General features: G+C 50.3%; 9 protein-coding genes across 9 annotated transcripts; 4 read left to right on the top strand and 5 right to left on the bottom strand.

Annotated features, from left to right (window-relative positions):
* Positions 1-1,774: 1,774 nt before the first annotated feature.
* N7484_010822 (putative PAB1 binding protein (Pbp1)) lies at positions 1,775-5,582 on the bottom strand (the record flags this gene model as incomplete). The annotated part of the gene is made up of 5 exons (XM_057121209.1): positions 5,260-5,582; positions 4,754-4,937; positions 4,425-4,695; positions 2,038-4,368; positions 1,775-1,980 (listed from the first exon to the last, which is right to left on the bottom strand). The coding sequence occupies exons 1-5, from the start codon at positions 5,412-5,414 to the stop codon at positions 1,775-1,777; spliced, it is 3,147 nt and encodes a 1,048-aa protein (XP_056966963.1). The 5' UTR covers positions 5,415-5,582.
* Positions 5,583-6,936: 1,354 nt separating this feature from the next.
* On the top strand, positions 6,937-10,019 carry N7484_010823 (formin-mediated actin nucleation enhancer; the record flags this gene model as incomplete). Its single annotated transcript, XM_057121210.1, has 2 exons — positions 6,937-6,999; positions 7,074-10,019. The coding sequence occupies 2 exons, from the start codon at positions 6,937-6,939 to the stop codon at positions 10,017-10,019; spliced, it is 3,009 nt and encodes a 1,002-aa protein (XP_056966964.1).
* Positions 10,020-10,752: 733 nt separating this feature from the next.
* Positions 10,753-12,077, top strand: N7484_010824 (putative GPI anchored protein; the record flags this gene model as incomplete). Its single annotated transcript, XM_057121211.1, has 2 exons — positions 10,753-11,404; positions 11,503-12,077. 2 exons carry the CDS (start codon positions 10,753-10,755, stop codon positions 12,075-12,077), a joined length of 1,227 nt encoding a protein of 408 aa, XP_056966965.1.
* A 302-nt stretch (positions 12,078-12,379) lies between these two features.
* On the top strand, positions 12,380-13,656 carry N7484_010825 (putative mitochondrial 2-oxodicarboxylate carrier protein; the record flags this gene model as incomplete). The annotated part of the gene is made up of 5 exons (XM_057121212.1): positions 12,380-12,454; positions 12,567-12,577; positions 12,690-12,719; positions 12,789-12,875; positions 12,945-13,656. 5 exons carry the CDS (start codon positions 12,380-12,382, stop codon positions 13,654-13,656), a joined length of 915 nt encoding a protein of 304 aa, XP_056966966.1.
* A 393-nt stretch (positions 13,657-14,049) lies between these two features.
* On the bottom strand, positions 14,050-14,546 carry N7484_010826 (uncharacterized protein; the record flags this gene model as incomplete). The annotated part of the gene is made up of 2 exons (XM_057121213.1): positions 14,050-14,382; positions 14,466-14,546. 2 exons carry the CDS (start codon positions 14,544-14,546, stop codon positions 14,050-14,052), a joined length of 414 nt encoding a protein of 137 aa, XP_056966967.1.
* A 472-nt stretch (positions 14,547-15,018) lies between these two features.
* On the bottom strand, positions 15,019-17,535 carry N7484_010827 (beta-glucosidase; the record flags this gene model as incomplete). Its single annotated transcript, XM_057121214.1, has 2 exons — positions 15,019-17,300; positions 17,358-17,535. The coding sequence occupies 2 exons, from the start codon at positions 17,533-17,535 to the stop codon at positions 15,019-15,021; spliced, it is 2,460 nt and encodes an 819-aa protein (XP_056966968.1).
* A 1,409-nt stretch (positions 17,536-18,944) lies between these two features.
* Positions 18,945-20,437, bottom strand: N7484_010828 (uncharacterized protein; the record flags this gene model as incomplete). Its single annotated transcript, XM_057121215.1, has 4 exons — positions 18,945-19,948; positions 19,998-20,170; positions 20,223-20,325; positions 20,380-20,437. 4 exons carry the CDS (start codon positions 20,435-20,437, stop codon positions 18,945-18,947), a joined length of 1,338 nt encoding a protein of 445 aa, XP_056966969.1.
* A 1,771-nt stretch (positions 20,438-22,208) lies between these two features.
* N7484_010829 (fungal specific transcription factor domain-containing protein) lies at positions 22,209-24,007 on the top strand (the record flags this gene model as incomplete). The annotated part of the gene is made up of 2 exons (XM_057121216.1): positions 22,209-22,772; positions 22,826-24,007. 2 exons carry the CDS (start codon positions 22,209-22,211, stop codon positions 24,005-24,007), a joined length of 1,746 nt encoding a protein of 581 aa, XP_056966970.1.
* Positions 24,008-24,847: 840 nt separating this feature from the next.
* Positions 24,848-26,386, bottom strand: N7484_010830 (basic helix-loop-helix domain-containing protein; the record flags this gene model as incomplete). The annotated part of the gene is made up of 1 exon (XM_057121217.1): positions 24,848-26,386. The coding sequence occupies one exon, from the start codon at positions 26,384-26,386 to the stop codon at positions 24,848-24,850; it is 1,539 nt and encodes a 512-aa protein (XP_056966971.1).
* Positions 26,387-27,852: the final 1,466 nt, after the last annotated feature.

The raw sequence follows: 27,852 nt of genomic DNA on the forward strand, positions 1-27,852 counted from the left end.
CGTCTCCAGTGATGACCACCTGGTAAAAGGTCAGACTCTACAAAGAACCGACAAACCAAAGAATCACAATCAAACCGATGGTACTCTCTTTTTCCAACTACTCTAGATTCCTCGGCTTCCCCGCAACGCATCGACCTGATTGAGCTCATTCGACTCGAACCCGGCTCACACGCAATACTCCCGCTACCCGCTTTGATCTTGCAACCTACCGTCATCGTGTGGTAATCTCCAGGCTTATGTTTGGTTCACAAATTCGGCCTTTGTACCTCAACCCTCAACTCTTCGGTGAACGCACATACATGGGCGAAAGGCAGAAGGTCGAGCCAAAAGTCTATGGCTTCCTCATTGAGGCGCCGTGAGCTCTTTCTTCCTATCTGTCTCTTTGAGATCGAGAAAATAAGAGGACTGCGGTGGGCTTTGGGAGTATTCATGTATACATACATACAACTTCCATGTTTACATGGGGGTATGTTGGGCCGTTTTCTGGGGTTCCTAAGTCTGCTTTGCTCCCATGAAGACTGATAGGAACCAATGGCTACGGTCTACATGTGAGATATGAGAGTCTTTGGCTCTCTCATTGCGTGAAGAGTTGCAGGTTTGGGTATGAGGAACGGGTTAGACGCGGCCGGAAGTAGGAGAGAAGTGGTCAATTAATCGGTTATTGCGAGCTGTGGTTCTTGTCGGGACACGGTGGGCTTGCTTCTTGTTGATGTGGAGAGGTTGAGTGTTTGGATTGGGCAGAAATTGTGAGCAGCACCGCGGTTGATGGGGTGGGTTTGTCTGGGACTGGAATGATGACTCTTATGAACTGAAAAGACCTGAGGAGATGTGCTTTTGCTTTGAGGATTATGCTTGAATTGTGATGAAGTGTTACTGACTTTCGCAACAGATTTTGTCCGCGAAGATTATATTCGAACATCAGCTAGGTCTTTGCTAGATATAACTTAATGCCAAACAAACATTGTCGTTCCGACTACATGTTTGAATGATCAAATTTAACTTGATATAAATCATTTCATTGGCATCCCGCGGGAGCACTAGCAATCACTTGGAGACTACCCCTCGTCCGTACATACCACGCCTACTTCTGCTCGTATTCAGCTTGGAATTCCAACCATCGTCCTATCCGTTGCTGGAAACAGCCTATCGCACTTCTCACACTTCTCATGCCGATCCACTGGAGGCAGGAAATGCCACCTACAGAAGATCCAGACATTCAGACATACACAATATCAACAACCAGAAAAATAAAAAGGGAGCAAGGGGTAAAAAGGAATCAAAGACGGGAAAGAAATGCAAATCTTGACAGGCCCCCCTTCAGCTGCCAGTCTTGCCATGAGGAACAGCTGACAATGAGGAGGCTCTGTGGTGGTTCGTAAGATGTCAACGGCAGTGGCTGTATGTTGCGCAATACAGTAAAATTTCACCAGCAAGTATACCACTGAGCCCACGGCTCCGGGGGGGGTTAAGTAGACAAGATAGATATGACCACTCATTGAATCTGGAAGTACATATTAGCAAGTATAATTGATGTACGAGAGAAAAAGACAGGCCCATTTTACCTGTTAGATCCCATGGATGTGCGCATCATCACTTGGCACACCAGTATAAGTATCAGAACTCACAGAGAGGACGAAAGCCAAGATACAGGTGGCCGGGGTGATCTTCCAACTGAAGATTGACAACGGCGCATATGTCATCGCCAAGTCAGAGGGGCGGCGATAAATATTGACATTGAAGGGAGAAGCTCCGAGACTTAATCATAGTATGTAGTTCATTTGCCTTCATCGGTTGCCTCAGCGGAGTGAGTTCCAGATGCGGGAGTGGCGGGGGTGTTGGAGGCCATCTGAGGGGGTATCTGAGGAACTTGATTGAAGTTATTGCTAGGGGCGCGATGCTGGTTCGGAGGGAAATGATGTGCCTGGTGCGGGCTGGAGGAATAGTGCGGTTGTTGGGGGTAGCCGCCACGACCAGGAGGCGCTGGGACGAAACAATCAGATAACGTATTCTATATTTTAATGTGAAAAATATACTAACCGTGTCCTGGCTGTTGACCTCCATATCCAGGCTGGCCAGGAGACATGAACATCATTTGCTGGGGTGGCTGGCCGGACTGTGAGTTTTGGTGCATCATCATAGGAGCGCCCCGGCTTGGGCTGGGGTAACCGCTATGAGGCTGGGGCGGTGCATGCTGTGGGTAGGCATGGCCTGGAGATGGAGAGTACATCTGCATCTGGGGTGTATAAGGGGACATGCCCTGGGGTACACCCATATAAGGACCGTTGGACGGTTGTTGCACCATCATAGGGGCCCCCATCTGGGGGTTTACAAATTGCGGTCCATGACCACCTTGGTAATGTCTCAAATGGGCAGGCTGCGGACCTCCATAGAATTGTGGCATTGGCTGTCCAAATGCAAGCTGTGCCGGAGGAGCCATAGGAGAGGGATATCCCATGTGACTCTGTTGCATGCGAGGGGAAGGGAAGACTTGGGATGACGATGCGGAAAGCTGCATACGATGATGATCATCCACGTGAGGGCCATGGGGGTGATGGCCGTGCGGCCCATTCGGAGGTCCAGAAGAGGGTGGCATGCCAGGGTTACCCTGCTGGAACTGGAACGACATCTGGTGCTGTTGAGGAAGGTGGGGGTTGTTGGAAGCAGACCGACCCTGGGGCGAGGCGGACGGTACTCCCGCGTTTTTGAACATTTGATCATAAGTCTTCTCCTCATTGCCATCAGGGGCATCCCATGTTGGCAGAGTCTTATAGGGCGGCGGAATACCACCGTTGAAGATGACAACCCTCTCTGCCGACTCGGCACTCTCTTTCTTCATGCGTTTGATGGGGTTAAACTGATCGTCAATAGACGGCCGATCAGAAATTGGAAGAGGCTTTCGGACTCCGAAGAATGTGGAGGGAGTGGTTGCCCGTGACAGAGAGTGGTTTCGCGAGAAGGGACGTGGGCTAGCAGCGGGGCCTCCCGAAGGAGTACCGCCAGGAGTAAAGGTGTTAGCAGCCGGGTTGGGCTTGAACTCCATGGCGCGAACATTGAACTTGGCCGCAGCGGAGGTCTGGGCCTGGGTCTTTCCAGGGCTCATGACTCTAGGCTGCTCGCTAGCCGGGCCAGTAGGGGGTCCACGAGCATCCTGTATAGGGAGCGGTGTAGGGACGGGGCCCATGGCAGCAGCTCCCTTCCGTTGCTGCAGGTTATCGGCCAGTCGATGACTGAGCATACCCGTAGCGGGACGACCAGGTTGCATTGGCTGCTGAGGGAATCGACCGCCTGGTCCGGCAAGTGGACCCGTGGGCGGGTACCCTTGGCGACCCCGAGGGTAGTTCTGGCGATCAGAAGGCGCTGCAGGGGGAGCAGGTCCAGTGGGTGCAACCGGACGACTTGCGGGCTTCTGTTCGGCAGTCTGGGCAACAGCTTTCGTGGGTGATTTAACATCCCCAGGAGTCTGGACTCGATTAATTATAGCTTCTTGTCTATGCGGATCCTTGGCCAAAATTGGTACCAAATCCTTCGGCACAGGAGTCGAAAGCTTAAAGTTCTTTGAGAACTTCATCAGCTCGTTCAATTTGACCGTCCGATCATAGGATGCTTGGTTACGTCGACGCTCTTGCATCTTCAACTTCTCGCTGTTAGCGAACTGACGGAAATGGTCAAGCACCTCTGTTTCGACATTCGCGGTGGCATTCTCTGCGACAGGTCGCTTCACAGCAGCAGGGACGGTAGCAGGTGTGGATGCAGGGGCATTGGCCGAAGTCGTCTTTTGTTCGGCTTCAGCAACGGGCTTGGTAGGTGCCGGCGTCTGCTGTTTCTCCGCGGGGGCAGGCTCCTTGGTCGGAACCTGAACCGCTGCAGGGGTAGGGGCAGGTGCCGATTGCTTAGCCGGGGGTGCGGGAACCCCGGGTTGTCTGCGGGCTGGGGGCGTGTATCTGTTCGGCTGCCCTGAGACGAGAGGCTGGAAAGTCTTATTATCGCGGTGAACACCACTGTATTTTGCCTCCTCATCATCATCGTCACCCGTAGTCGGGGCCACAAGACCTCTCTCCTCGCGCATATGGGCGTTGTCGGTATCAGTGCCTTCAATCTCCCGCGCAATACGAGCCGCCTCTACCTGCTTCTGGCGGAAGGAAGGGTCCGAACGATCAATGGTAGTTGTATATATGTTTTCGTCGTAGCTGGTCTTAGCTCCAAACAGTCGTTCATTGGTCTCAAATTGATCCCAATTAGATGAATCGCCTGTGGTGCTCTCCAACGACATGTCAACATCCATCTCAGTCGGTTCCCAGCGTTTCAATGTACGTTCCCGCATCGCGAGATTGCCAGAGATGTCACTGTCAGTTCTGAACCCACTTGCTCCTGTAGATAACATATCAGCATGGTGCTTTTCCAGGACAGGTTGTCATATTCCTTACCATTTGACTCCTTGACTGACACCTCCGCAGGGACGACATTTGGAACGGAGATATCTGCAACGTCTCTGATATCAAAGCACATAGCATGGTCGATTCCAGTTCCTAGATAAGGGTTGACCACGTCGCTTGCACCGTTCGTCTTTGGCTGATTGTCGTCTGCCCGTTGCACCATCTTGAGGGAAAACGACGAATCACTAGACTCCAGGGTCGAAGATGAGAAGATACCCGTGAATTTGTCCCCGTTCTTTGTGGTGATTGTGGTGCGCAGGCCCTACAGTAGCTATATCAGTACTACTCGTGCAGCTTTCACGGTCGAGGAGTTGTCTTACAATGAAACTGGCAAATAGGAAAACAAGACGGTCATGAGCATGACTGTCGGGGGTGTTTGACTCCTTTTGGTTCGGACGCGGAGAGGCCGACTGTCGATTCATGTTTCCGTTGGATGAGGAGTGCGAGGAGCGTTGCGTTATGGGGTTGGTTCCTTGGGTCCAGGCCTTGTGCGAATTTGTGCGCCTAGGGGCAGAACATGCTTGTCAGTAGGTGCAACCCTCAATTATGGAACAAAAAAACAGCTGTGTGAATATCGCTTTCAATCCCGGGGTCCGCAATTGGCTCTTGATGGCACACAATGCCTAGCCTGTACCTCAGCTCGCAACGAGAGGGCACGTGCATAGACGCAGTGACCGAGGGGCCAGAGTGGACAGGATGAAAATGAAAGTCATGGCACCATGTCGCCGGTCTTCGGTAACAGGTGAAAGAAGCAAAATTGGGGGATTGGTACTAGTGGAGCGAGTGGATGTGGGGGTGGATGGGAGTTCTAAAGGGAGCGACGTACCGTTGACCACCATCCCCAGGACTGCCAGACTGTCGGCGACCGTCCCCCTTGGTGCTGGCGCTCGGCCTCAGCGAAGGCCTGCCAGAGTTCTGTGCATTGACAGCATTGCCAGATGAGCTGTTAGCAGCTGGCACGGAGTTGAGAGTAGAAGCCATTGATTGACTCGGGTGGTCAAGTCAGGGCAGGCTTGCAGTCGTGGAACTTCACACGGAAGGTCCGCGAGGATGAGGCACGGAGCCACTCTCACACCGCCTGCACAAACAAGACGTGTTTGGAAGGAGGGGAAAAGAGTAGAAACACAACCACAACCACACAGACACTCAGGTCGAAGAATCCAATGGCAAGGGGAATATTAGAGAAAAGAGGAAGGGGGGAGGATGGAGATTCGAAAATGGGGATTTGTTTGGGGAAAGCAGGTCAGGTGCGAAGAGGTGGTAATGTACGGTACCGGTGCGACCCTGATTGACAGCGGGATCGCTTTTCTATGGGGTTGGAAAGCAATGGATCTTTATTATGGAGATGCCCTGATGTAATGCTTGTTAGTTTCCTTTATTCTTACTAGGCTCATCAGAGTAATGATTTCCTATCATTTCTAGTATCTATCAATATCTACCTTTGATTCTATCATTTCCCTCCTACCTATTGTTTTCCACTGGCATATTCAATTTTTTTTTCTCTTCAGTTATATATATTTGGGATGTAACCCCCGGTCCAGTTGTCAACCGCGATACTAAACGTATTACCAATACACAGTAACTTACAGCCTGCAGCATCTGAATAGCTGCAACACGATAGGTGTTCGTATTGGGATTAATTTCCCGATCCCACGATCTGATCTGTATAGATTCCGAACCACGAGTTTCCACTACGAGAGGTCACAGTGGAGCAAAAAGAAACGCCTGATAAAATCAATTGGAATTACTCATATCATCAGAGGGACCCGGGCGTACCAAAACAAAGCCAATAAGGGATCTGCAGGGAACACAACTTTCTGATACATGCACATTGTAGATTTCTTTTGTGTGAACTAAGTGACTCGCTTACCCTTGATTGGCCAACCATATCTTCCTGAATGGACATGGATAGTCGATCCAACAATAATATATGTTGGGAGGCCCGGCGGCAGGACGGTGATGCCCAATGGGTTGGACGAGGATAAAGAGAACCACAGATATCCTAAAAGAAAAAAGGGGGTGGGTGTGAATATTATATTTCCATCAAGACCCCCAAGAACCAAATCTTCAAGATGCAAGTCAACAAGTGGATTAGTGCGGGAGCTGCCGAGTACAGGCCGTGGTGATACAGATCCAATAGATCCATGCAATCCTGCAAGATGATACTTTAGTCCATGGAGTTATACTAAGACTTTAGTGTAGTGATAGGGTTCCATAAAGGAGTCCGTGCTCTTTGTCTAAAAATCACATGTGTGGAATCATGTAATCATACATTGTAATTACCCGCCACTCTGAATAAAATGCGGGAACTGTGCCGTCGATCTGCCCTGTGGCTGTTTATACGCGGTATTCGGGAGGCTGGGTCTGGTGCCTTGTTTGCTTGGCATCCCAACTCTCTCTCTCTTTCGCCCCCCATCGTCGCTTATCAATGTCAACACACCCTCGGGCTCGCTGGAGACCCTGCTGAGAATCACTTCGACTTGAAATTCTCTAGACAGACCTCATGGCATCAACGTCTGGTCGCAGCTCATCGGCCTCTGGCCGTTCCCAATCGGCAAAGGGCGTGGTAAGTGTCGGATCCGTGTGGGATCGTCCCCAAAGTCCAGCATACAGCTAACAGTGCCTTTCTTCTTGCGATAGCCCGATAAACAGATATCCCAAATTGAAAAGAGCGTGACTCACCTGCTTGTCGCAACAAAACAACTACTTGAGACCTTGACGCAGTGGTCTCGAAAACAAGCCTCTGAAACGGACGTGTCCGATGTATATGTGCGCCTTGGTTACGAGTTCAATCTGGCATGTCGTGCTTTCAATGCGATCGGTGTCGAGACTTCCGACCTAGGCCCGGTTCCAGACGTTTTGCGCACAATTTTGGAAGACACATTAAGCCAGGATGCCTCTTCTCAAAGCCTCGACCGATACCTACCCCAAATTCGCGACATCATCATCAACTTGCTCCATGGTTTGAAGAAAAAGCAGGCGCGTCTCCGGTCACGACATCAGCGGGAGGATGGGCGAGGACTCCCCGGGAGGCAAGCCAGTGCGGGCAGCATTTCTAGCAGCAACTCCGCCATAGGCCAACTCTACGATGAAGCAGCGGCTTCTACCTTGCCTCAGTCAAACATCCAATCCCCAAAACGGTCAGCCCGTCGTTATGGCAGCAATGGATCTCTGGAAGAAGTCCAGGGGACCCGTCGTACATCACCCCCGGTACCAGGAGATCCACGCAGTTACTCGGAACGGGACACCTCGAGACGGGAGGCCCAACAAATGCTCAGCCAGCCACCCACCGGCGGTGAATCGATTTCCCAAAACGCCCCGCCTTCAGCCCCTCCAGATTTCCCGGCCCCGCCGCCACCTCCCAAGGAGGATGACGCGTTAGGTGCTTTGCAGAGAAGTGGGGAACTAGAGCGACGGGCTTCCCGGCGGTTCTCCGCATACCAAATCCAGAAGCATTTGGGGACCTCATCCAATGGGGTGCCGGTTCTTCCTACTCAGAATTCTCCAATCCCTAATCGTGGACGGGATGTCCGCGAATCTCTCAATGCGGTCCGTCTGCGAGGATCATACGCCCACTCTCGGCAGCGGTCCTCGAATCGTCTACAAGAAACTGCCAAGACTGCCCAGCCCCAGCCAGGGGCAGGTATTCCTCAGGTGGTGGAGGAGGAACGCATCGAACCATCTAGCCAAGTGGCTGAAGAGCCAGAGAATAACGAAACCCCTCGACCCCTGGATCAAAAGCCCGAACCCCCCGCTAAGGATCACGCTGAGGCTCCACGGGATCAGGAAGCTCCCCCTAGCTTCCCGCGGCCACCAAAGGGACCTTCGCTCGATGAGGCTTTTGACCCCGAAAAGGCCCCTGCACCTGCCCCTGCCACAGGCACACGCCCGGAAACGCCAAAGATAGCCCGTCTAGACCCAGCTGACATTGCCACACCTCCCTCGGTTGCTCAGTACGTGGCAGAGCAGCCGTCTCCAGGCAAAGAATTAACTCTGTTCTTGCAGTACAAAAGCAAGATCAAAAAGTACGTGCTGCCGGACGGCATCGCGGATCTCACCATTGGACGCCTCCAGTTGGCATTTATCGAAAAGTTTGCGTGGAATACTCACAACAATGGCGCCGATCTACCTGAGATTTACATCCAGGATCCGATTTCTGGGATTCGACATGAATTAGAAGATTTGACCGACGTTAAGGATCGGTCGGTTCTTGTTTTAAATATGGACAGTCTAGATGAGGTCAAGAAGCATTTCGATGAGGGCTTTGGAGGAGTTCGCACCTTGGTGGAAAGTGTGAAGGAGGCATTGGCTGGCCAAGGAACTGTTATCCAGTTGGTCCAGGCCCGCCAGCTTGAAGCTGCCAAGGAAATGGCCCGTTTGGCTGCTGCTCCTTCAGCACCTGCACCCGTGACTGCAAGTACTGGCGGCGTCCCTAAGGCTTTGATATCTGCAAGTGGAAGTCAAATCGCGGAGCTGCAAAGCCTTCGCCGCGATCTGGCCGTCTTGCGCCAAACCTACTCGAACTTTACATCTGATGTCACCAGTTCTATGAGCGCAGTCCGTGCCAAAGCAAGTAAGGTCAAGGCTGCTGCTGAGGACGTCGCTGTTCCCACCTATGAGGGCGACGCTGGCCGTGCGCGGGTCCAGACTGGTAAGAAGGAGCTTGGTGACGAATCGGAACGTCTCGTTGCACGCGTGGATGACCTGCAAGATCTGGTTGAGGATCTTCGGAAGGATGTGGTTACCCGAGGTGTCCGACCTCTCCCAAGACAGTTGGAGGGTGTGAGTCGTGATATCAGTAATGTCATGAAGGAGATCAAGAAGATGCAGGACTTCCTTGGACGCGAGAAGCCCATTTGGACTAAGATCTGGGAGAAAGAGCTGCAACTGGTCTGCGAAGAGCGGGATCAGCTCACCATGCAAGAAGACCTTGCTGCTGATCTGCAGGACGATCTTGAGAAGGCGGCCCAGACTTTCGCTCTGGTAGAACAGGCAACCAAGGAACAAGCCATGGAGAAGGCGAATGGCGGCGGTGTCGTTGGAGCGGTTTCTTTGCGGGCCCCTTCGCGTACTCTTGGAATTGACCCTACGGTCGACCCTATGAAAGCCAAGGACGGTGTTTTGGGTGAGGTTCGTGCGCTACAGCCCAACCATGAAAGCCGCCTTGAAGCCATTGAGCGAGCCGAAAAGGCTCGCAAGAAGGAGCTTGAGACTCGACGTATTGGGCTGTTCCAGAAAGAACTTGGCACCTTTGTTCAAGAGGGCAAGCTGAAGAAGAGCGGTGGTGTTGAGGAGGCCGAACGACTTCGCACTGCCAAGGATGATCGCATTCGGAAAGAAGTCTGGGACCGACAGCAGGCCCGCAATGCGGAGATGGAGAAGGCCGAGGCTGAAGCTGCTGCGGCGGCAGCCGCTGCTTCTGAAGAAAAACCCGAAGAAGAGGCGGACTCAACTGAGCCGGCACCGGAGGAAGATAGGGCGAAGTCCCCAAAGAATGACGACGAGGCTCCGGCCGGAGAAGAGGCTAGTCTCGATGAACCGGCAGAGCCAGAGCCAGAGCAAGCGCATGAACCTGGATCCATATAGATGAACTGCTTGGTGCTCGTCTTTTCGATTTGACGTTTCCCCCTTGTTGTTTCCATGCGTTTTGTTATGAAAGGTCCCATGTCGTTGCATTTTTCGATTATACCTATGGCGTGTTTTCCTATACTATGTGTCCTTGCATTGCCTGTCATTTACGGACGATACCCTGCCACCTATGTGGCCTGTTTCCCTTGTTCATTCGCGAAGCATAGAGTTTGTGCCAGGTAGTTCACCCGATTTCGGAGCAAATGAATTTATCTGAATGCAATTGATTAGTTTCAATTCCTATGGAAATAATCTCTCCCACTAGTTCCCACTAATCAAAAGTGGAGAGCATAAACAATAGAGCTTAGACCAAAACAAACCCCAGCCATCCTAGTTCCTCACCGTATTTAGCTCGAAAACGCCACTCTTGTCTCCCTTCGTAATCCATGATCTTCATGATCGACTGTGCTTGTCCTAAATCTTCTTCAATTCTCGCCAAGCCACTACTCCGTACACAGGCCCGCATCAGCCTCCAGCCCCGTCTGAAACACAAGTCCAATCCAAGACACTGACGCTAAGCCATCCTGTACGACTCTATGCTCCTCTCTCTTATCGTCAGGATCTGATCGTGACGCAAAACTTGCCAACGATAGGATTAGCGTCCAAATCTTGACATACTGTATTGCGCCGTTGTCGTCACCTTGGCTAGCGATTATATTTGATTTCCCTCTCTGGTCTCAATTTAACCCCAATGCAACTCTTACCAACAGTTGTTTTGTTGCTCTTGAATGCAGTATCTACTCGCTCAGCAACAGAATATGCAAATCCCTCGTTGGAGGTTGTTGAGAGCAGCCCAGCCTCTACATATTCCGACAATGATATCGTCCGCCACATCAACGAAATCGAGTCGCGACTTGCTAGCACACCCATCCATGGGCTGAAGAAGATGAGTCCCGACGAAGGGGAGAAATTCTTTTTCGATTACTGGAGTTTTGGACCCGAGCCACAAGGCCAATTATCAGAACGAGAGGAAGAACAGAATCAAAGCAATGATACCCTGGGGATTGATGACCTCCCGTCGAATCCCTTTCACCCCAGGTCTTATCCATTTCAACCATCGCTTCCATTCGAAGCGAACCGCTGGAGTCTTTTGAGCTCTAGGGATTTCAAATGTCCGACTGGAACGCAGGCGTGTACATCGATTGGGCGATCTGATCGGTGTTGCAGTACTGGGGATACATGTGAGCATGTTGAGGATACAGGATCGGGAGATGTAGGGTGTTGTCCCAATGGAAATACGTGCTCTAATGTAGTAGGAGCGTGCCCGGGCAGTGAGACAACTTGTTCTGAGGCTCTGGGGGGAGGGTGCTGTATAGCTGGATATGAATGTGTTACAGGCGGCTGTAAGTATTTTTTTTTTTTTTTTTTTTTTTTTTTTTGGAACTATCCAATCCTTGGCGGAATGTTGAGATATATGGGCATTGGCTAATGAGTCGTATAGGTGTATTCGTCTCTGTTGTTACGATGACCATCCACTCCACAGTGACGCTGTCTACAAAAACATATTCGTCCGTTCCGCAGGGCAGCCCGTCCTCATCGCAGTCTACCAGCAACACTGCAACTACTGAAAATCTCGTGCCACCAGCGCGACCGACGGGTATTTCGACTTCTACGAAAGGAACTACAAGTCGTGTTAGTGTCTGTCCGACTGGGTTCTACGCGTGCTCTGCTGTTTATCACGGCGGTTGCTGCCAAATTGGACGAAACTGCGATACGACTTCGTGTCCTACCACGAGCTCGACCACGTTCACATCGGATGGGGTGACAATCGTTGAGCCTGTGACAACTGGAAGCGGAGAGTCTGGCAGTGGGAATACGGGGAAGTGCGCTACGGGTTGGTTCAGCTGTGCCGATACGGTCGGCGGTGGGTGTTGTCCGTCAGGGTACACCTGTGGATCGAGTTGTACGGCTGCAGCGTCAAAGACAACGATCGCCAAGGAACAAGCGACCAGCCGAGGGGGCAAGTTGACAATTCCGTGGGGATTGATAGGAATGAGTCTTGCGTGGTGGATCTAAACAATGTATCGGTTAAATGAAGGAAATGGAAAATCGAAAACCCCACGGGGACCCGTTAGTAATAGCCGGCAGTTCGTTCCTGCGGTGAAAGCTCTCCGAATCCATCACCGAATCTCGCCGACACCGGTCAGCGCTTCTCCGTTATCTCTCTTCTCTCTTTCCTTTCTTTTTCTTCCTGTGATCGTGTCCATCGCTTGGTCGGTAATCCTTTATGATCTGCATCAATTCTTATTTATCTTCATCATCTTTGCGTTATCTCTCAATCGCCATTCTGATCACTTCTCGCAGGTTAACCGCCCATCATGTCCGACAAGCCGCAGCAGCCCCTCCCCTTCATCTACCAGTTCGCCGCCGGTGCGGTGGCTGGTGTGTCTGAGGTATGACTTCCTTGATACTGCAGAAAATCAAATGCAATCGATTTCACTGTTTGAGGCTGGTTTTCCTCTCTGCGAGATCCTCGGTGGCTAATGTGTCTCCCCGCACGGACAGATCCTTGTTATGTACGATGCTCCAATCGCCCCCATCTTGCGGGCGCGCAATGCCCCCTTCACAAGGAACACGTCGCGCTTTATTCTATAAAGAATCTCTGAATTAATAACGTGCGCTCTATAGGTACCCATTGGATGTTGTCAAGACTCGAGTGTAAGAATGCCTTCCCCGATCGGAATGAGTTACCGGATGCAGCACACGACACTAACATCCCCGCTTCAGTCAGCTCCAGAGCGGTACCGCCGCGGCTGGTGCCGAGCACTACAATGGCATGGTTGACTGCTTCCGCAAGATCATTAAGCATGAGGGGTGAGTTTCATAGCAATCAACATCGCGATTGTCTCCGAGACCATACCTAACCCGAAATGATCTCCGCAGCTTCAAGACCCTGTACCGTGGTATCTCTGCGCCCATCCTGATGGAGGCCCCCAAGCGTGCGACCAAGTTCGCCGCCAATGACAGTTGGGGTGCTTTCTACCGCGACTTGTTCAAGGTGGAGAAGCAGACCCAGAGTCTGGCGGTCCTGACCGGTGCCACCGCTGGTGCCACAGAGTCTTTCGTTGTTGTTCCCTTCGAGCTTGTCAAGATTCGTCTGCAGGATAAGGCCTCTGCCGGCAAGTACAACGGTATGCTTGATGTGGTGAAGAAGATTGTGCAGACCGAGGGCCCATTGGCCATGTACAACGGTCTCGAGTCGACCCTGTGGCGCCATATCCTCTGGAACGCCGGTTACTTCGGCTGTATCTTCCAGGTCCGCGCCCAGCTGCCCACCCCCGAGCCTGGCAACAAGAGCCAGCAGACCCGTAACGACCTGATCGCCGGTAGCATTGGTGGTATTGCCGGTACTCTCCTTAACACCCCCATGGACGTCGTCAAGTCCCGCATCCAGAACACCACCAAGGTTCCCGGCCAGACTCCCAAGTACAACTGGGCCTGGCCTGCTCTTGGTACGGTCATGAAGGAGGAGGGCTTCAGCGCTCTGTACAAGGGCTTCACCCCCAAGGTGCTGCGTCTCGGACCTGGTGGTGGTATCCTGCTCGTCGTCTTCACCAGTGTGATGGACTTCTTCCGCAAGATGCGCGACGAGTAAGCACATACAGTGTCAAACTCTTATTGAAAAAAAGTATGCACCTATTTTCTTGCCGTCAATTCATTTGTCCTACCAGTGAAGGTTTGATCTATACATGGTCAAACTAGAACCGCCGAGGGCATTTTGACCAAACCTTGGTCCCCATATACCCTGCTTTGCAAACCGCTCATTCTATCAAACCCATACGAGTTGGATAGACCATGTCGAGCCTTGTTACCTTTTGTTTTCATTTGTTCACTGTACCACAAAGCAGAATAGAGTATGACTGCCAAATGGATATAGAGAAAATCGCATTTGAATCAAGCTTGTCTTACTTCCATGATAGTTTCAACTTGCATCAACGCCCCCAGGGCCACTCTAGTAAACACCTGTACAAAACATTCTCTAAACAACTCAGTTCCCCAAGATATGACCATCCCCCGGGAAGTCTCGAGCATGCTTCCCATTCCCTTCCTTATGAAGCTCCGCAATCAACCGAAGCCCAAAGAGACACAGCAAGAAGATAATAACGATAAACGTCGCCGACACCATCATACAACAATTCTGACTACTCTTCCGCCGCTCCCGACGTTCTTGCCGGCGATCACATTCCTCACAGTGCAAGTGAACCAGCTCCTCATTCTGAGAAGCCAGATGAAGGACGGGCGCATCGTTGGAATCGAGATGATGTTCGTGTCCCCGGTGCTCAATGTCGTCATTTTCATCTGCGACGGAGACATGGGAGTACTGTACAGATGTGAGTAGAGTATCTTACACAGAAGATCACAAGCAGTAGGCACTGGATGATCTGGGGTATTGTATCTACTCACTCCCGTCATAGGATTCGAAGGACGTTGCTCGTACAGCTCTTCATAAGCTGGAGCGGCCTCCTGAGGGGTTGAGTTACCCATGATGATGGCAGGATAGTGTCTAGTATCAAGTGATGTAGAGTATCTGGATACACAAGATGAAGGCCGATGAGGCAGTTTCTGGTATTGGAGGCAAATGGCTATGGCATGACGATGACACACGACATTACTAGCTAGATGTGGCTGAGCAGTGCCAGTAAAGGCTAATCCATGATTACTGCTTATGCCTGTTTCCATTTCAGGCAACCGTGATAACCGTCTGTGCTGATTGGATCCGAGCTTTCAGGCCACGGGATCCGTGCGGGATGTCTTCACTCGCCATTCGGGATATATGTAGAAGACTCGTGCCCTAATTGCATTTGATGTTCTACAATGGTATGACTTGGAGTTGGTTCATTTGAAGAGAGAAAAAAAGAGATAACAAATTATGTGTAGATAAATTGGAACAGGGGCTGGAAATTTTGGTATAAAATCAGAAAAAGTGAATTCATAAACTCTCATATATCATCTAAATCTATGTCGAAATCAGAGTAGCGTTCACATTCGAACGGAAGTCACGGCTACTGAATCCAGCCTTGAATGTGAACTGTCCAGCAGGAATACGCCAGTCCTGGGCAACAACATCCCAATAACTAACATCTCTGCGCATCAACTCAAAAGTAACAGTCTTCTTCTGGCCAGCACGAAGCCAAATCTTGTCGAACCCACGAAGTTGGCTTGGCGGTGTGCCAGCAGGAGTGGAAGAAGGATACTCGACATACAGCTGCGGCACAGTATACCCGGCCACGTCTCCAGTGTTCGAGACCTCCGCTTGAAGGGTGTAGACAGTATCCCAAAGAGCAGGGTTACCGCCAGGCTGAACAGGGCGCTTCTCCGGGAGAGCAGTGAGGTTACTCGCGGTCTTGGTCTTCGCCTTGAGGCTTTGTAGATCAAACGTGGTGTAGCTCAGACCAAAGCCGAACTCGTATCGCACAGGGATATCGTGCGCATCGAAATACCGGTAGCCGACTTCGAGTTCCTCATCGAACCAGCTTTGCCAGTCGTATGTACCATTGGTCGTCACGTTCGTGGTCAATGGAGCGTTGTAGTCGGACGCGTTGTATGCAATCACGTAAGGCAACTTGGCAGATGGATTAACGTCGCCGTAGAGAACATCTGCGATGGCATTTCCGGTCTCCTCACCAGCGTAGTGCTGAGCAAGAATGGCCGTAACATTCTCGTTGTCGGCAAAAGGCATGGTATTGATACCTCCCGAGTTTGTAATGACGATGGTGTTGTTACAGAATTTGGCCACGGCCTCCACGACGGCGTTGGCATTCCAGTCCAGCTCCAAGTAGCTGCGGTCTTCACCTTCCGAAGAGTAGGATTTCAGGAATACAAGGCAAGCATCAGGGTGCTGGGGAATGGCCAGAGATTTCAGGCCGGTATCGACGATTTGGGTATTGTTCAAGTACGATTGGACCAATGTGCCATCCTTGCGGGCTCGAGCAGAGATCGCTTCAAGGGGGTTGGATAGATAGCTGAATCGACACGCACCGGAGCTTCCTGAGTTGGCAAGGACACCGAACTCGAAGTCTCCCAGGGTGTCTGGTCCTTGGGTCAGAGGACCAGCATCATTTCCTGCGATGATCAGGTTGCGAGGCTTGCGAAGCGGCAATGCGTTCTTTTCGTTCTTGAGGAGAACCGTCGAAGCAGCACCGTGCGCACGGATCAGAGCGCTGTGATTGCCACGCACATCACGGTTACTTGTGCCCGTGAACTGCCAGTCATAGAGCCAGGTGTCTGGAGCCGAGTCCACGTTGAGCGGACCGACGGAAGCGTCCACGCTCGGGTAGTTTCGGTCTTGGTTAAGCCAGAAGTAAGGGGTCATGATACGGACAATCATGTCATCCATGCGGTCCATATCCACGGTGCCGTTTTTCAACGCCGAAGTGAGGTTCTTCCCGAAGTAAGACCCTTCGGTCCAAAGCTCGCCATACACAGTGAACCCGCCAGGCATGGTCATATCCATACCACTTTCAATAGATGACACTCCGCTGTGGGTGGCACCCCAGTCAGACATGACATATCCCTGGAAGCCAAGCTCAGTCTTCAACAGGTGGTTGAGGACGTATGAATTTTGGCAGGAGTGAGAACCGTTCACACGGTTGTACGAGCACATGGCGCTAGCAACACGAGCCCGAACCGCATTAGCAAACGGCCACATATAGATTTCGTGCATAGTGCGGTCATCCAGGTTCGAAGAAACCGAGTCCTGGATGTAGGTAGTCGCGTTGGCATCGGGGGCATATGTGGGGTTGCGTTGTGTCTCTTGCTCATAGGCAATAAAGTGCTTTGCGTTGGCTTGGACGCCGGCATCTTGCATGCCGTTGATGGCCTCTTCCATGCAGACACCCGTGAGATAAGGATCGGCGGCGAAGCCCTCCCAGGTACGGCCATTGTAGGGACTGCGGCCCAATGGTCCACCGATGGGACCCAAAATGACGTGGGAACCTTTTTGTTTGTGCTCTTTTGCCAATGCGTTGCCTCTCTCGTATAGTAGCTTTCGGTCCCAGCTAGCGGCAGCCGAGACACCGCTCACGAAGACGCTGGAATAGGAGCCTTCTTCGACACATTGTGGTCCGTTCTGGAGGCAGAGACCAGTGAAGTTGAGACGTGGGATGGGGAGAATGTTTCCAACGCAGGGGCCAGGTTGACCCGTTGCCATCCAGGCCTTCTCTTCCGTTGTGAGTTTCTTCACCCATTTCTGTGCCTTGTGCAAAGCTGCCTCCCAGCCACCGGTACCATTGATCTTCGCTGTGTCATGTTAGTCCAAGTCATAACCATCATGTCGTGAAGTGCATTAATACTTACGCGAAGGGAAAACAGGAGGGGAGTGGCCATCAACACCCAGAATTGTAGTGTTCAGTGGCTGAACATAGCTGAATGCAGTACCCGGGTGGTTCACAGGAGGAGTCTGGCAGGCATCAGATCCTAGAGCAGGAACCGATAGCAAAAGCCAAGCTCCTAGAAGAGTGTGTGGAGATATCATTGTGACACGTGAAACTCCCCGGCTTGGTCTACTAGAGCATATCAGAATTATCAGACTGAAATCTGGGCATGACTTCACTCTTAAATATGTTGGTCAAACCAGCCCGGAATTCTACGCATCCCACCCCAGATGGCTCATAGTCCCACTCGTGGGGGGAAGGACCCACCTGCATCCGGAGAAACAGGGCCTCGTGCCGAGAAACACTCGACGGTAGATGGGTCTTTTCTTTTCAGGAAAGAGATCGACAAGCCAAGCCAAGCCCCTGCCGTGCTTGGGTAGGATGCGAAAGTATAAACAGAAAATCACGGTTTGCCGAATTCAAAGGGAAAACCATCATCTTTTTTCTTGGCTTCGGTAAGCCGAGTGATCTGAACTATACACGAATATGCCTGTTCATTTTCGATTTGTCTCGAGTCTGTATGAGCTCTCGTTACATTCCGGGGAAATAAACTCACACTAACAATGCGCATGGGCCGAGCTAATGGTGTGACGTTGGGGGTTGCTGCCGATGACGTTGGATAATCTCATGTTCCTGAAATCCATGCCGGGTCAACTTCGGCTAAATATGTCTTCACTCCCGACCTTCCCGTATCCGAAGTAGCTGTGCTCCAAGATAAGTTGAATTCCACGATCTAGATTCTTTCCATATTAGTGTTCCAAGGTATTGAAAATATTGATGGTCATTGAATCACGCACTTCAATTTTCTGTCTATGTAAATGAGGTTACCTCTCCAACGGAGTCATCGGAAACTCAACGGAGAACTCGGCAAGACCCCGAGATTCAACACGGCCCTTTCCCCACAACCCCACGGAGACCGGGTTTTGCATGTCGGGGCTCGGCAAGGATTTGTCTCCCCGGAAAATGGCATTTTCCGTCACTTACATGCCCCGTCGACCTCTTGAAACCATTGAATAGGTACTTGGCGGTAGTGGGCATATATAGCCATGATACCTGCGAAAGGATTTGCTAACAAGATTGATTTCTCAGAGGCAAGGTATTGAGTTGGGCACTTTCGTATTGCAGAAAAGCCAACAGTCACAGTGCCTCATGGACAGTCGGCACCAACACCCGATAATTCTCCGCACATATCCACAGCAATTGCTTGCTTGACCACCGAACCAGGTTCATTCGGCATTTAGCGGAGTAATGGATTGCTTACGGCGCCATTGTCTGACATTTTATGGCTGGCAACCAGCCCTTTTTGGGCAATGATCACCCACCTTGTGGGGTGGAATGATGTACGTGGTAGATTTGCTTCAGGATACTCGGGGTTCTATCCACTTCTGAGGGGTTGAGGGAATTATTTATGAGGCAAGGAAAGACGAAAAACCCACGTTCCATTTCTTACATATGAATATTAAATACTAGAAGAGAGGAGACGCCAAATACTTGTTTCCGAGCGGGTATCTCAGACACTGTACATAGGCAGTTCATTGGGTACCTTTTCAAGTTCCTTCTCGGGCATCTCCTTGGGCTTCTCGACCTGTGAATGAGAATGCCTCGGAAAGAGCCTACTCCAATACTGCCATATAAGCCCTGTTAAAATGGTCGTTGGAACAGCAAACACCCAGTATATCCAGAACTTGTCGGAGACGGCCCAACCCTTATCCCTATCGTAATTAAAGAATGACATACTGAAAATGGCAGAAATGAAGGTCGGCGGAAGGAATGTGAGAGTCACAAATGCGAGTGTCTTCATAGTAGCGCTGTCCAAACGTGCGGCATGGCTAATTTGCACTGTAACGCCAGCATCATATTGCGCGACTTCATTGAATTTGAGCTGAATCTCGTTCTGTAGTCTCTTCTGGTTCGAGATTGATCGATGTCGTATACTTTCAATATGACTTTGAAAAAACGACAATCGACTTGAGATATCCTCAAAGGGCGTGTCTTGAGGTGTCTGTGGTGCATATTGATTTCTCCGTGCGTGTATGTACATTTCGTGTTGCCGAATTATATGGTTCACGTTTTGAACAGCCACATCTAGCGACTCGGTAACGTGAATGGCATGACGTGCGATGTCGTGTAGTGGCCGATATTTAGGTTCAGGTCTTTTCCCCAAAGACCTGTTCTCGTGCTCTTTTTCTTTTTCTTTCTCTTTCTCCTGTTTCTCTTTCTCCTCTTTCTCAGCCTCTTTCTCAATATCGCGAACATGGTCACGAATCTTCCAAACGGCGATTTCTTGGAGGCGAGCGACCTCTTGTAGTAAGTCCGAATAAACCCAAAATGGATCATTCAGCTTTCGCGGGTCCGGGTTCAACAGTGGAAGCGAGATATCCTTGCTTGGGTCAAGTAAGAGAATACCCATCTGGTTTGTTGATCGTAGCCACCGTGTGGAAACATTGAGCTTGGTCCAGTAATAGTCTTCCAGTTTTTTGGGCAAGTGCTTCATTTCGAAGAAAGACCAGGTATCTACATCGGATTAGTATTTGTCGCGAGTAAGACAATCAAGCCAACTCACTGAAACCGGTGACATTGCCCGCATCCCGAGTAGCCTCGCATCCAAAATACCCGTTTGCATTATTGAGATGATCCGACTGCCATACCTCCGGCATAAAGAAGCAACTCGTAAATTCCTTACGGTATATGTGTTGATGCTTTGCTTTTTCAAGATCTGCAGGCGTGCGCGCAATTCTGACGGAATTAGTTGACTCGTCTCGGAAGCGATTTGAGATCCATAACACACATAATGTACACTTTTGTATCCGGCCAGATTATCTTGGGCACCTGGCCTGGGCCTTCCGTGTATAGCTCCTCAAGGCTGACCTTGGTTGTGGGCTGCCACCCGCCTATAGCTATTGTTACCACGGAATTGCTATACACAATTAAGAGGGACAAATCACCTTCGTTCCATTGCATAACAGATATATTCTGACATGCTGTAAAGTCTCTTTGATCCATAGTTAAACTCGAAAGTTTAAAAAAGTTTAAATGGTATCCTAACAGATCTCCAGGCCGCCCTTTTAATCAAGGGACGGTGTCCAATCTGCCTTGCAGTAGGGTGGCTGTGAAGACATTTCTGACAGACCGACTTTTTGTCGCTACCCCTCAATCCTGCCATTTTGATTTGTTGGGGATAATGACACGTCAGTGCGCCGGCTGTGCATGCAGTTACGATGGAAATTAGCGAATGAGACCAAAAACTTTCAGCCGCGCGCGAATGTCGCCTGCGGGGCATCGGTCTAAAGGTTCTGGCCCCCACCGGGCACCACCCGGGTTCAAACACCTAGGTATCGATTGACGGATCACCAACAATTTTGAGCCTCTTGATGCCCGGGCGAATTTCCTGTGGACGACTCGTAATATCTCTACCGCTTCGAGGGTGGGAAGACAGGCTGATTCTGCTGTTTACTTTGTTGATGACACCTGTACAACCATGATAAACCTACACATTCATCGCCAGACAAAGAGTTTTAATTGATACGCGTCAGGTATTTACTAGTGTTTGAAAGTTTCATGAAACTTGTATGAGCATTCTTGATTTCTGTAATGATCTTAAATTTGCAGTGTTGGATATCATGAGCATTTAGAATGTTGCGTCTTAAAATTCTTTGTTGATTGTTGCTTACTAGTGGCAGAGGTCAGCAATTAGAATTTTTAAACCGATAGAAGTACAATGGAGCTCAATTAGAGAAGGGAGAGTTAGAATCCAGGTCGATGACTAGGAAACCAGGAGGAGACTGAAAGCTAGCTATTGGGCTATATTGCACAGTCAGTAGCCAATTGCAACACTGGTTTTAGATGAAGACCTTACAACTGGTCATAAAGCTATCCCTTTATTCTTTTAAATCACCGTAGGTAATTGACTGATAGTCTGTTCCTGGTGTCAGCGGCATTCCTTTCAACCAATATCTCTCTAACCTGATCGGGACTAGATCCATGTTTTCACCTTTGTCTCTAGGTTTGAATCTTAATGGAATCAAAGACCCTGGATTGTGGATCTGAGGTTAATTGCAGTACCAAGTCTGGCCGTGGGTCCCACATGTACAGGCGATCAACCACGTGGTGTTGGATTGAAGGCCAACCGGGCCGAGCCACGGAAGATGTCTCTCTCTGAAATAGGGAGATTGGCCTGAGGTCTTTCCACGAAGCAGTTGAATTCAATTCAAACGCAATGAGTGACCAAATTGAGGTTTGGCTCACATTGCTATATGGCTGTGTTCAGATGCTTTCCGGCGATAGTGCTGGTCCTAATCCTGAGCAACTCCTGGCTGCCAACTTCCAGTAGTAATAGCCGATGAATGCCATGACTTATTTCGTCATTCTCACTATCTCATGTTTCCGAAGTCGAACCTTCCCATACTGTTCCAGAAGAAGTAATCACAGCAACCAGGCTCAATCCCTTCGAGATCAGACCCTTCGAAAGATGGAAGATCTGATTCCAGGCTCACAGAATTCCACTTCCCAGCCGGATCTCAGTTGCAGATAGATATGCCGCCCCATATTGCCACAAACCTTCTTATAGCCGAGGTATAAGGCACCTCCTTACAGCCGACGAACGAAAGCAAGACCGGACTGACGTTAATCATGAGAGTTTCAACGTATTTCCCCCATTCAGAGTATAAGACCCAGAACGCATAATATTATCAACACGACTATCATCTATACCCCATGTTTTGAATTAGATCAGGCCACTAAACTCCAACCCCCCGCACTTTCGGGGCTTGCCGAAATGGACCGAGCTCCACATTACCGAGGATATGCTCCTGGAAACACATTCACACACCTCAACCCCTCCAAAATGGCCGAACGGGCGCATAAGCGTAGGAAGCCTACGCCAGGAATGACTCAAAACCCGGCCGTTCTAACCACCGTCCCACTTGATAATTTATTGACCGAGATCCACCGGCTCCTCGGTCCAACCTGGGCCTTACCCCCCTACGACAACCTATTACCGCCATTTCTCAAGCCACCATCGTCGCGGTTGCAGATTGAAGATCTTAACTACCTGGTAAGGAAAGGCGCGTTCGATGTTCCACAGGGTGCACTTGGCCAAGAGATTTTTAAATCTTATATTCGGCATGTGCATCCCCATATGCCGTTTTTGGATCTCGATCTCTTTTCAGATGCCATCTTCAATACGAGGCATACCAGAGATGATGAGCAGGGCATTAGTCTTCTTCTGTTCCAGGCGGTCATGTTTGCCGGTGCATTCTTTGTTGACTTGAAACATCTTTACGCTGCCGGGTTTCTCTCTAGGCGAAGTGCACTGGAAGCACTATTTCAAAGGGCCAGGGTAGAATATTCAATGTCCTTGACTCCCGTATACTACTGACACATTCCTACCAGGCTCTCCATGATTTTGACTGCGAAGAAGACGAGCTCATCGTTCTCCAAAGTCTCCTTCTCATGACATACTGGTCCGAAAATCCGGATGGAGTCAAAAATGGTCGATACTGGATCAATGTCTGTGTCTCACTCGCAAGCAAAGTCGATCTCTACCCCGATCCGTCAGACATCAAAACCACCTCGGGGCGATTCAAAAATCTTCTATGGTGGAGCATGTTCACTCGCGACAGACTGGTCGCACTCCCATTGCAAGAGGCCCCTCTCATCAAAAACGAAGTATACCTATCACTGCCGATACCCACAGCGGAAGAACTGGGAATATTCCCTCCCCGATCTCCATTCAGCAACGACTACGCCAATACCTGTTACCAAGATAACGGGAACAATCTGGCGCTGATCTTCATCGAGAAGATCAAGCTATGTCGCTGTATCAGAGATGACATGTTTTCATGGGGTTTGCAAAGACCAGATCTCGGGTCCAGGGGTATCAAAGCACGGCGAGAAAGCTTAATGCTATCAAAACTGGATTTGGATGACTGGCTCGAAGGATTACCAGATGAGATTGCCTTCCGACCGAAACCGTTTTTAACACCCAACGACGCGGATCTGATATTCCATGTCCATTGTGCATGGCTACAGATGATATACTGTGAGATCCACAGCACTCTTCATCGGCAACTGGAGTTCTTCGCTGAGCAAGGAAATACATCTCGTCGAGTACTCTTGTCGGATTCTCTGGGGTGTCCGGTTCTACGTGGCGCTGTGGAGATGACGACTGTTATCGAGGATCTATGTCAGAAGCACATAATACGCTACCTACCCACCAGCAGTGTCCCCATGGTTCTCCGGGCGTGTATCATTCATATCCAGCAGATGTGTTCTGGTGATGCCCAGGTTGAGCGTACAGGTCTGAAGGGTCTGTTGCAGTGCATTCGCGCACTGCAGCAACTTAGTAAGGTCTATGGCTGTGCGCTGTTTCTGACATCTATACTTGGAGGCCACGGAAGTGAGCCGCTGGGCTCGTCTCCACAAGACCTATTGAAAAGTTTGGATATGGACACGCTAGATCGGCTAACTTCGGGGTATCATGAATCTGCGACGTCGATGGTCAGGATCAGGGAGCCGTATGACGTGGACGTTATTGCTCAATTAAGGACTAGGCGAGAAAGCATTTGTTATTGAGTGTTTTGTTAAAAGTTTCAGCATTTGAGCACCATGTGTTGAGTTATGGTGACACTCACTTGGGAGCGCTAAAAACCAAAATGAGAGATACCATTGATGACTATGGTAGAGCAAGTCTTGAGAAGACAGACGTACGTTGTTGATGAAAATATCGATAGAGGACATAGCTATAGTTGCTATTTGGATTTACCAAAACTACCAACCAAAATGCGAAGACAAGAACAAGGCACAAGCCGTGAAAAGGGCAATATTAGGGCCAGAATGAAACACGCAATAGCAAAGAAAGACGCGTCGCGATCTCTGTAGAAAAAATTCGAAATTGAAATGTAGAACCCGAACGGCAGTTCAGAGGTCACGAAATTCACGTTGTAAGACTAAGGTCAAATGCAATCGACGTGTAAAAGATAAAGTCAAAGGAAATCGGGGGGTATCGATGGGATAATGAAATCAATAACAACGAAGATCAGTCTGAGAAAGACAAAACCCAAAAGCAAGAATCATGAAGACATGAGGGATCGAGGCTCCAGATGGAGGTTATGAAAGAAACCATGGCGAACGTTCTATAACCCGTGGTCGTGTACCTTGCCATCCTTACCTGATCCTTGCCATCCTTACCTGATCCGCCAACGAAAGAAAAGGAAAATCAAAAGCACGACAGAATAGACCGTAAACCGTAGTCACAGTAAATGCGTTCAGCAAAATAAACAAATAAGGCCAAAAAGTACTCCTCAAGAGCCATAGCTCTCTCACTCCTTGTACGCCGACTAATCGGGACCTTCATTAGACGCCGTGTATGCAACATGTCACCACAATATAATCCAGATGAGATTAATTTGCAGCTCAATTCATCTCCATTCCATATTCGTCCTCTTCTTTGAAGCTCATTCCAGCGTGACCAGAAGTGCTCCAGTACTGAGCTTGGCCGCCGTTGTTGCTGCTAGCACCGCTGTGGTAAGAGGGGCTCAAATTAGGGGGAGTGAGGCCGTCACCACCCTGCATAGCATCACCGGCAAGGTTGGTGTGCTTCGGAACCCGCAGGCCACTACCCGGACCTCGTGTGTAGCTAAAAGAAGTGGGATCGTTGTTCTCCAAGGCATCGAGGATCTCACTGCGCATGCGCTTTTCCTCCTCGGTGGGTTCAAATGGCCAAGTGCCACCAAGGCTGCTGATCATCTCGGCGAGCTCAGCTTCCTGCTGGTATTTGACATTCAAGGCCCACATGAGATCGCGCATCCAGCTAACAGCTCCGTTCAAGATATCTCCCTTGTTGGGTCCCTTCTCCTTCTCTTCAATAGGGAGACCCATAGTAATGTTGCCAGGTGTGGCGCGGCGTCCGTTGCCCCCAGCAAGGAGGGAGGTGGCAGCATTTCCACCGGCACCAGCCATAGAAAGGGCGCTGTTGTTTACGAGCTGCTTTCGGACCTTGTCATCCTCCAGTCGGTGCTGAGGTACCAAGTGGGAGAGGTCCTGAATGCGTTCGTTGATGTTGTCGCGGCGGCGGCGCTCAACCAGGTTGTGAGAGGCACGCCGACGTCGACGCTTGGCTTCCTGTGATTCAAGATCTTGGGCGCTGCCGGGCATGTGGTTATCAACCTTGGCAGGCAGGGAGGCATGTTTGCCGGATTTGAGAATCTCCGAAATTCCGGCATGATGATGTTGGGAAGGGGAGGAAATCGGTGAGTCAACATAAGATTGTGCGCTGGTCGGGGTTCCATCCCATTGGTTCGACAATGTCTTCTGGTGTCGAGGTTGCAGGCCTCCTGTACGAATTGGCTGACCGGGGAAACTGCCAGACTCCGGAGTGCCCAAGTTCAAGGATCCAAGGGCAGGGGTCTTAGGAGTCATGGGGCTCCGGGTATCCGAGGGGGCGCGGTCCATGCTCTGCAAGCCGGGGCGGCTCTTGGCGTAGTTCTGGTCAAAGGAACCTGCGTGCATGTGGGGGTTTTGCTGGTTCATCCGGAATTGTTCATAGTTGAAGCTGTTTTGGACAAAAGGGCTGGCCATTGGGGCATTGTCCGGGGTATTAGAGTAGAGATGTGACATCTGGCTTTGGTGACTCATGGCGATGCCTCCTGTGGATTGGTCCTGCATGTAATTCATGTCGTTGCGCTGGTGGCCATTGGGCGCACTGATTTCCAAGTCCAGGAGTTCATCGGTATCAATTCCAGAGTTACCAAAGTTGAAGCTGGAGGACATGTTCTGTTGCGAGCCGTAAGAATAAGGCATAAAGCCGCCTTGCTGCATGGACAAGTCCGAGGGGTCCACAGCCTCGTTGGGATTTCCAAACTGGTTACCCATGGAATAACCGGAGTGAGACATCATGAAAGGATTGCTGTGATCGTCAGATTCGTGTTTGATGAAAAGACTTGCTTCTGCCATTTTTCCTGGATACCAAGGGTTGTGTATGAAGATTGTGGGGCAGCGCGGGGTCGGCGAAGTGGGAGAGAAAGTCGTCGCGCCGGATTACTGACCCTCTCTAGATAGATGAAAATGGACAGCACAGGGGCGACTGTCACAATAATCAATGGGTGGGGATCAAAAATCTGAGAATTCTATTTATACAGCCAGTTAGCTTCGGATGGTTTCACCTGCGGAAAGGGGGGGGGCAGGATAGGTCGGCAAATGGGAATGCGCTTGCCTGCGTCGGCAAGGCGCGCGACGAGGCAACTACTTTGGCCAGACTAATGACGAATAAGAAATCGCGATAAGTACCTTTCTGAACCAGATGTGCAAGATAGATTGATCCCTAGAATCGCGATGTCGGAGGACTCCGACAAAATTTTGGTTGGTCGTGTAGGTGGGATGAATGGACGGGTTCGGGGAACAAATTGTCCGGGGAATTGCAGATCGGAGGGTCCCAGGCCGAATAGACCGGGGTTGAAAGTCGAAAATAAAAGGGTATCAAAGAGGATCCTATAAGACCCGAAAATCTTCAATGAGCCAAGTACCAGGGGAAGAAAAGGATAATAGGCAACGTGGTTAAGGGGAGGAACAAAGGGTAAGAAAAAAAAAAAGGGCGGGAGGTAGGTAGATAAGCGCGGGCAAAAAATGCAGCTAGAAATCGAGCAGAGTTAAGAAACCAGGTCCTGCGCTATCCTCAAGCAGAACAAGTCCCGTCTTTTCTCTGTCAATTCCAGCTAGACAAAAGATAAAAATAACAAAGGCACATTCGAAACAAGTAAAAAGCGGAGAGCGGGGAAAGCGAAGTAACAAGCGGTGGAGAGGGGGCGGTGAGTCAGTGGCAAGGAGATATCGCGAAGTGTACAGACCCACGCTCGGATTGCAATGCAATACGAAGCCCACGTCATCTCACAAACTGTTGGTGGAGTGGGAAAGAAATCAAAGCGACCAAGAACGAGTAGAAGAAGAAGAAAAATAAGAAAAAGAAGAAAATAGCAAGTTCTTACCTGATCAACCAGAACACTTTGGTAGATGGAGGAGGATCTTGATTTGAGTGTGTTGTTGTCTGCAGGAGATGTAAGTAAGAGGGATGATCATGGAAGAAGACAGCCATGCCAATAACCGCAGAGCCCCTACACGTGTCGATAACTACAGAGCTCCCTACACGTGGCCCACTGGGTGAAGCTCTGGGCAGGCAGCAATGCAGGAACGAACCGGGGGGGGGGGGGGGGCACCAAGGCATCCCCAAGGCCAAAGGGATATAAGGAGCCTAGAAGGCAACGTACCTGCGTTGAGACGACGGAAGTAAGTCTTGATCCACTTGTAGGGCTTTGCGAATCATGGGGCGCAGGAATGGGGCGCAGGATACGAGAAACCAGTGATGGAGTGACAACACAGCAGCCGTGGATGCAGAAAGGAAAAGCACTTGCAGAAAGATCGAGGAA

The sequence above is a fragment of the Penicillium longicatenatum genome, assembly GCF_028827895.1.
Source record: "Penicillium longicatenatum strain IBT 33135 chromosome Unknown contig_7_segment0_segment0, whole genome shotgun sequence".
In the NCBI taxonomy this organism is placed as follows: domain Eukaryota; kingdom Fungi; phylum Ascomycota; class Eurotiomycetes; order Eurotiales; family Aspergillaceae; genus Penicillium; species Penicillium longicatenatum.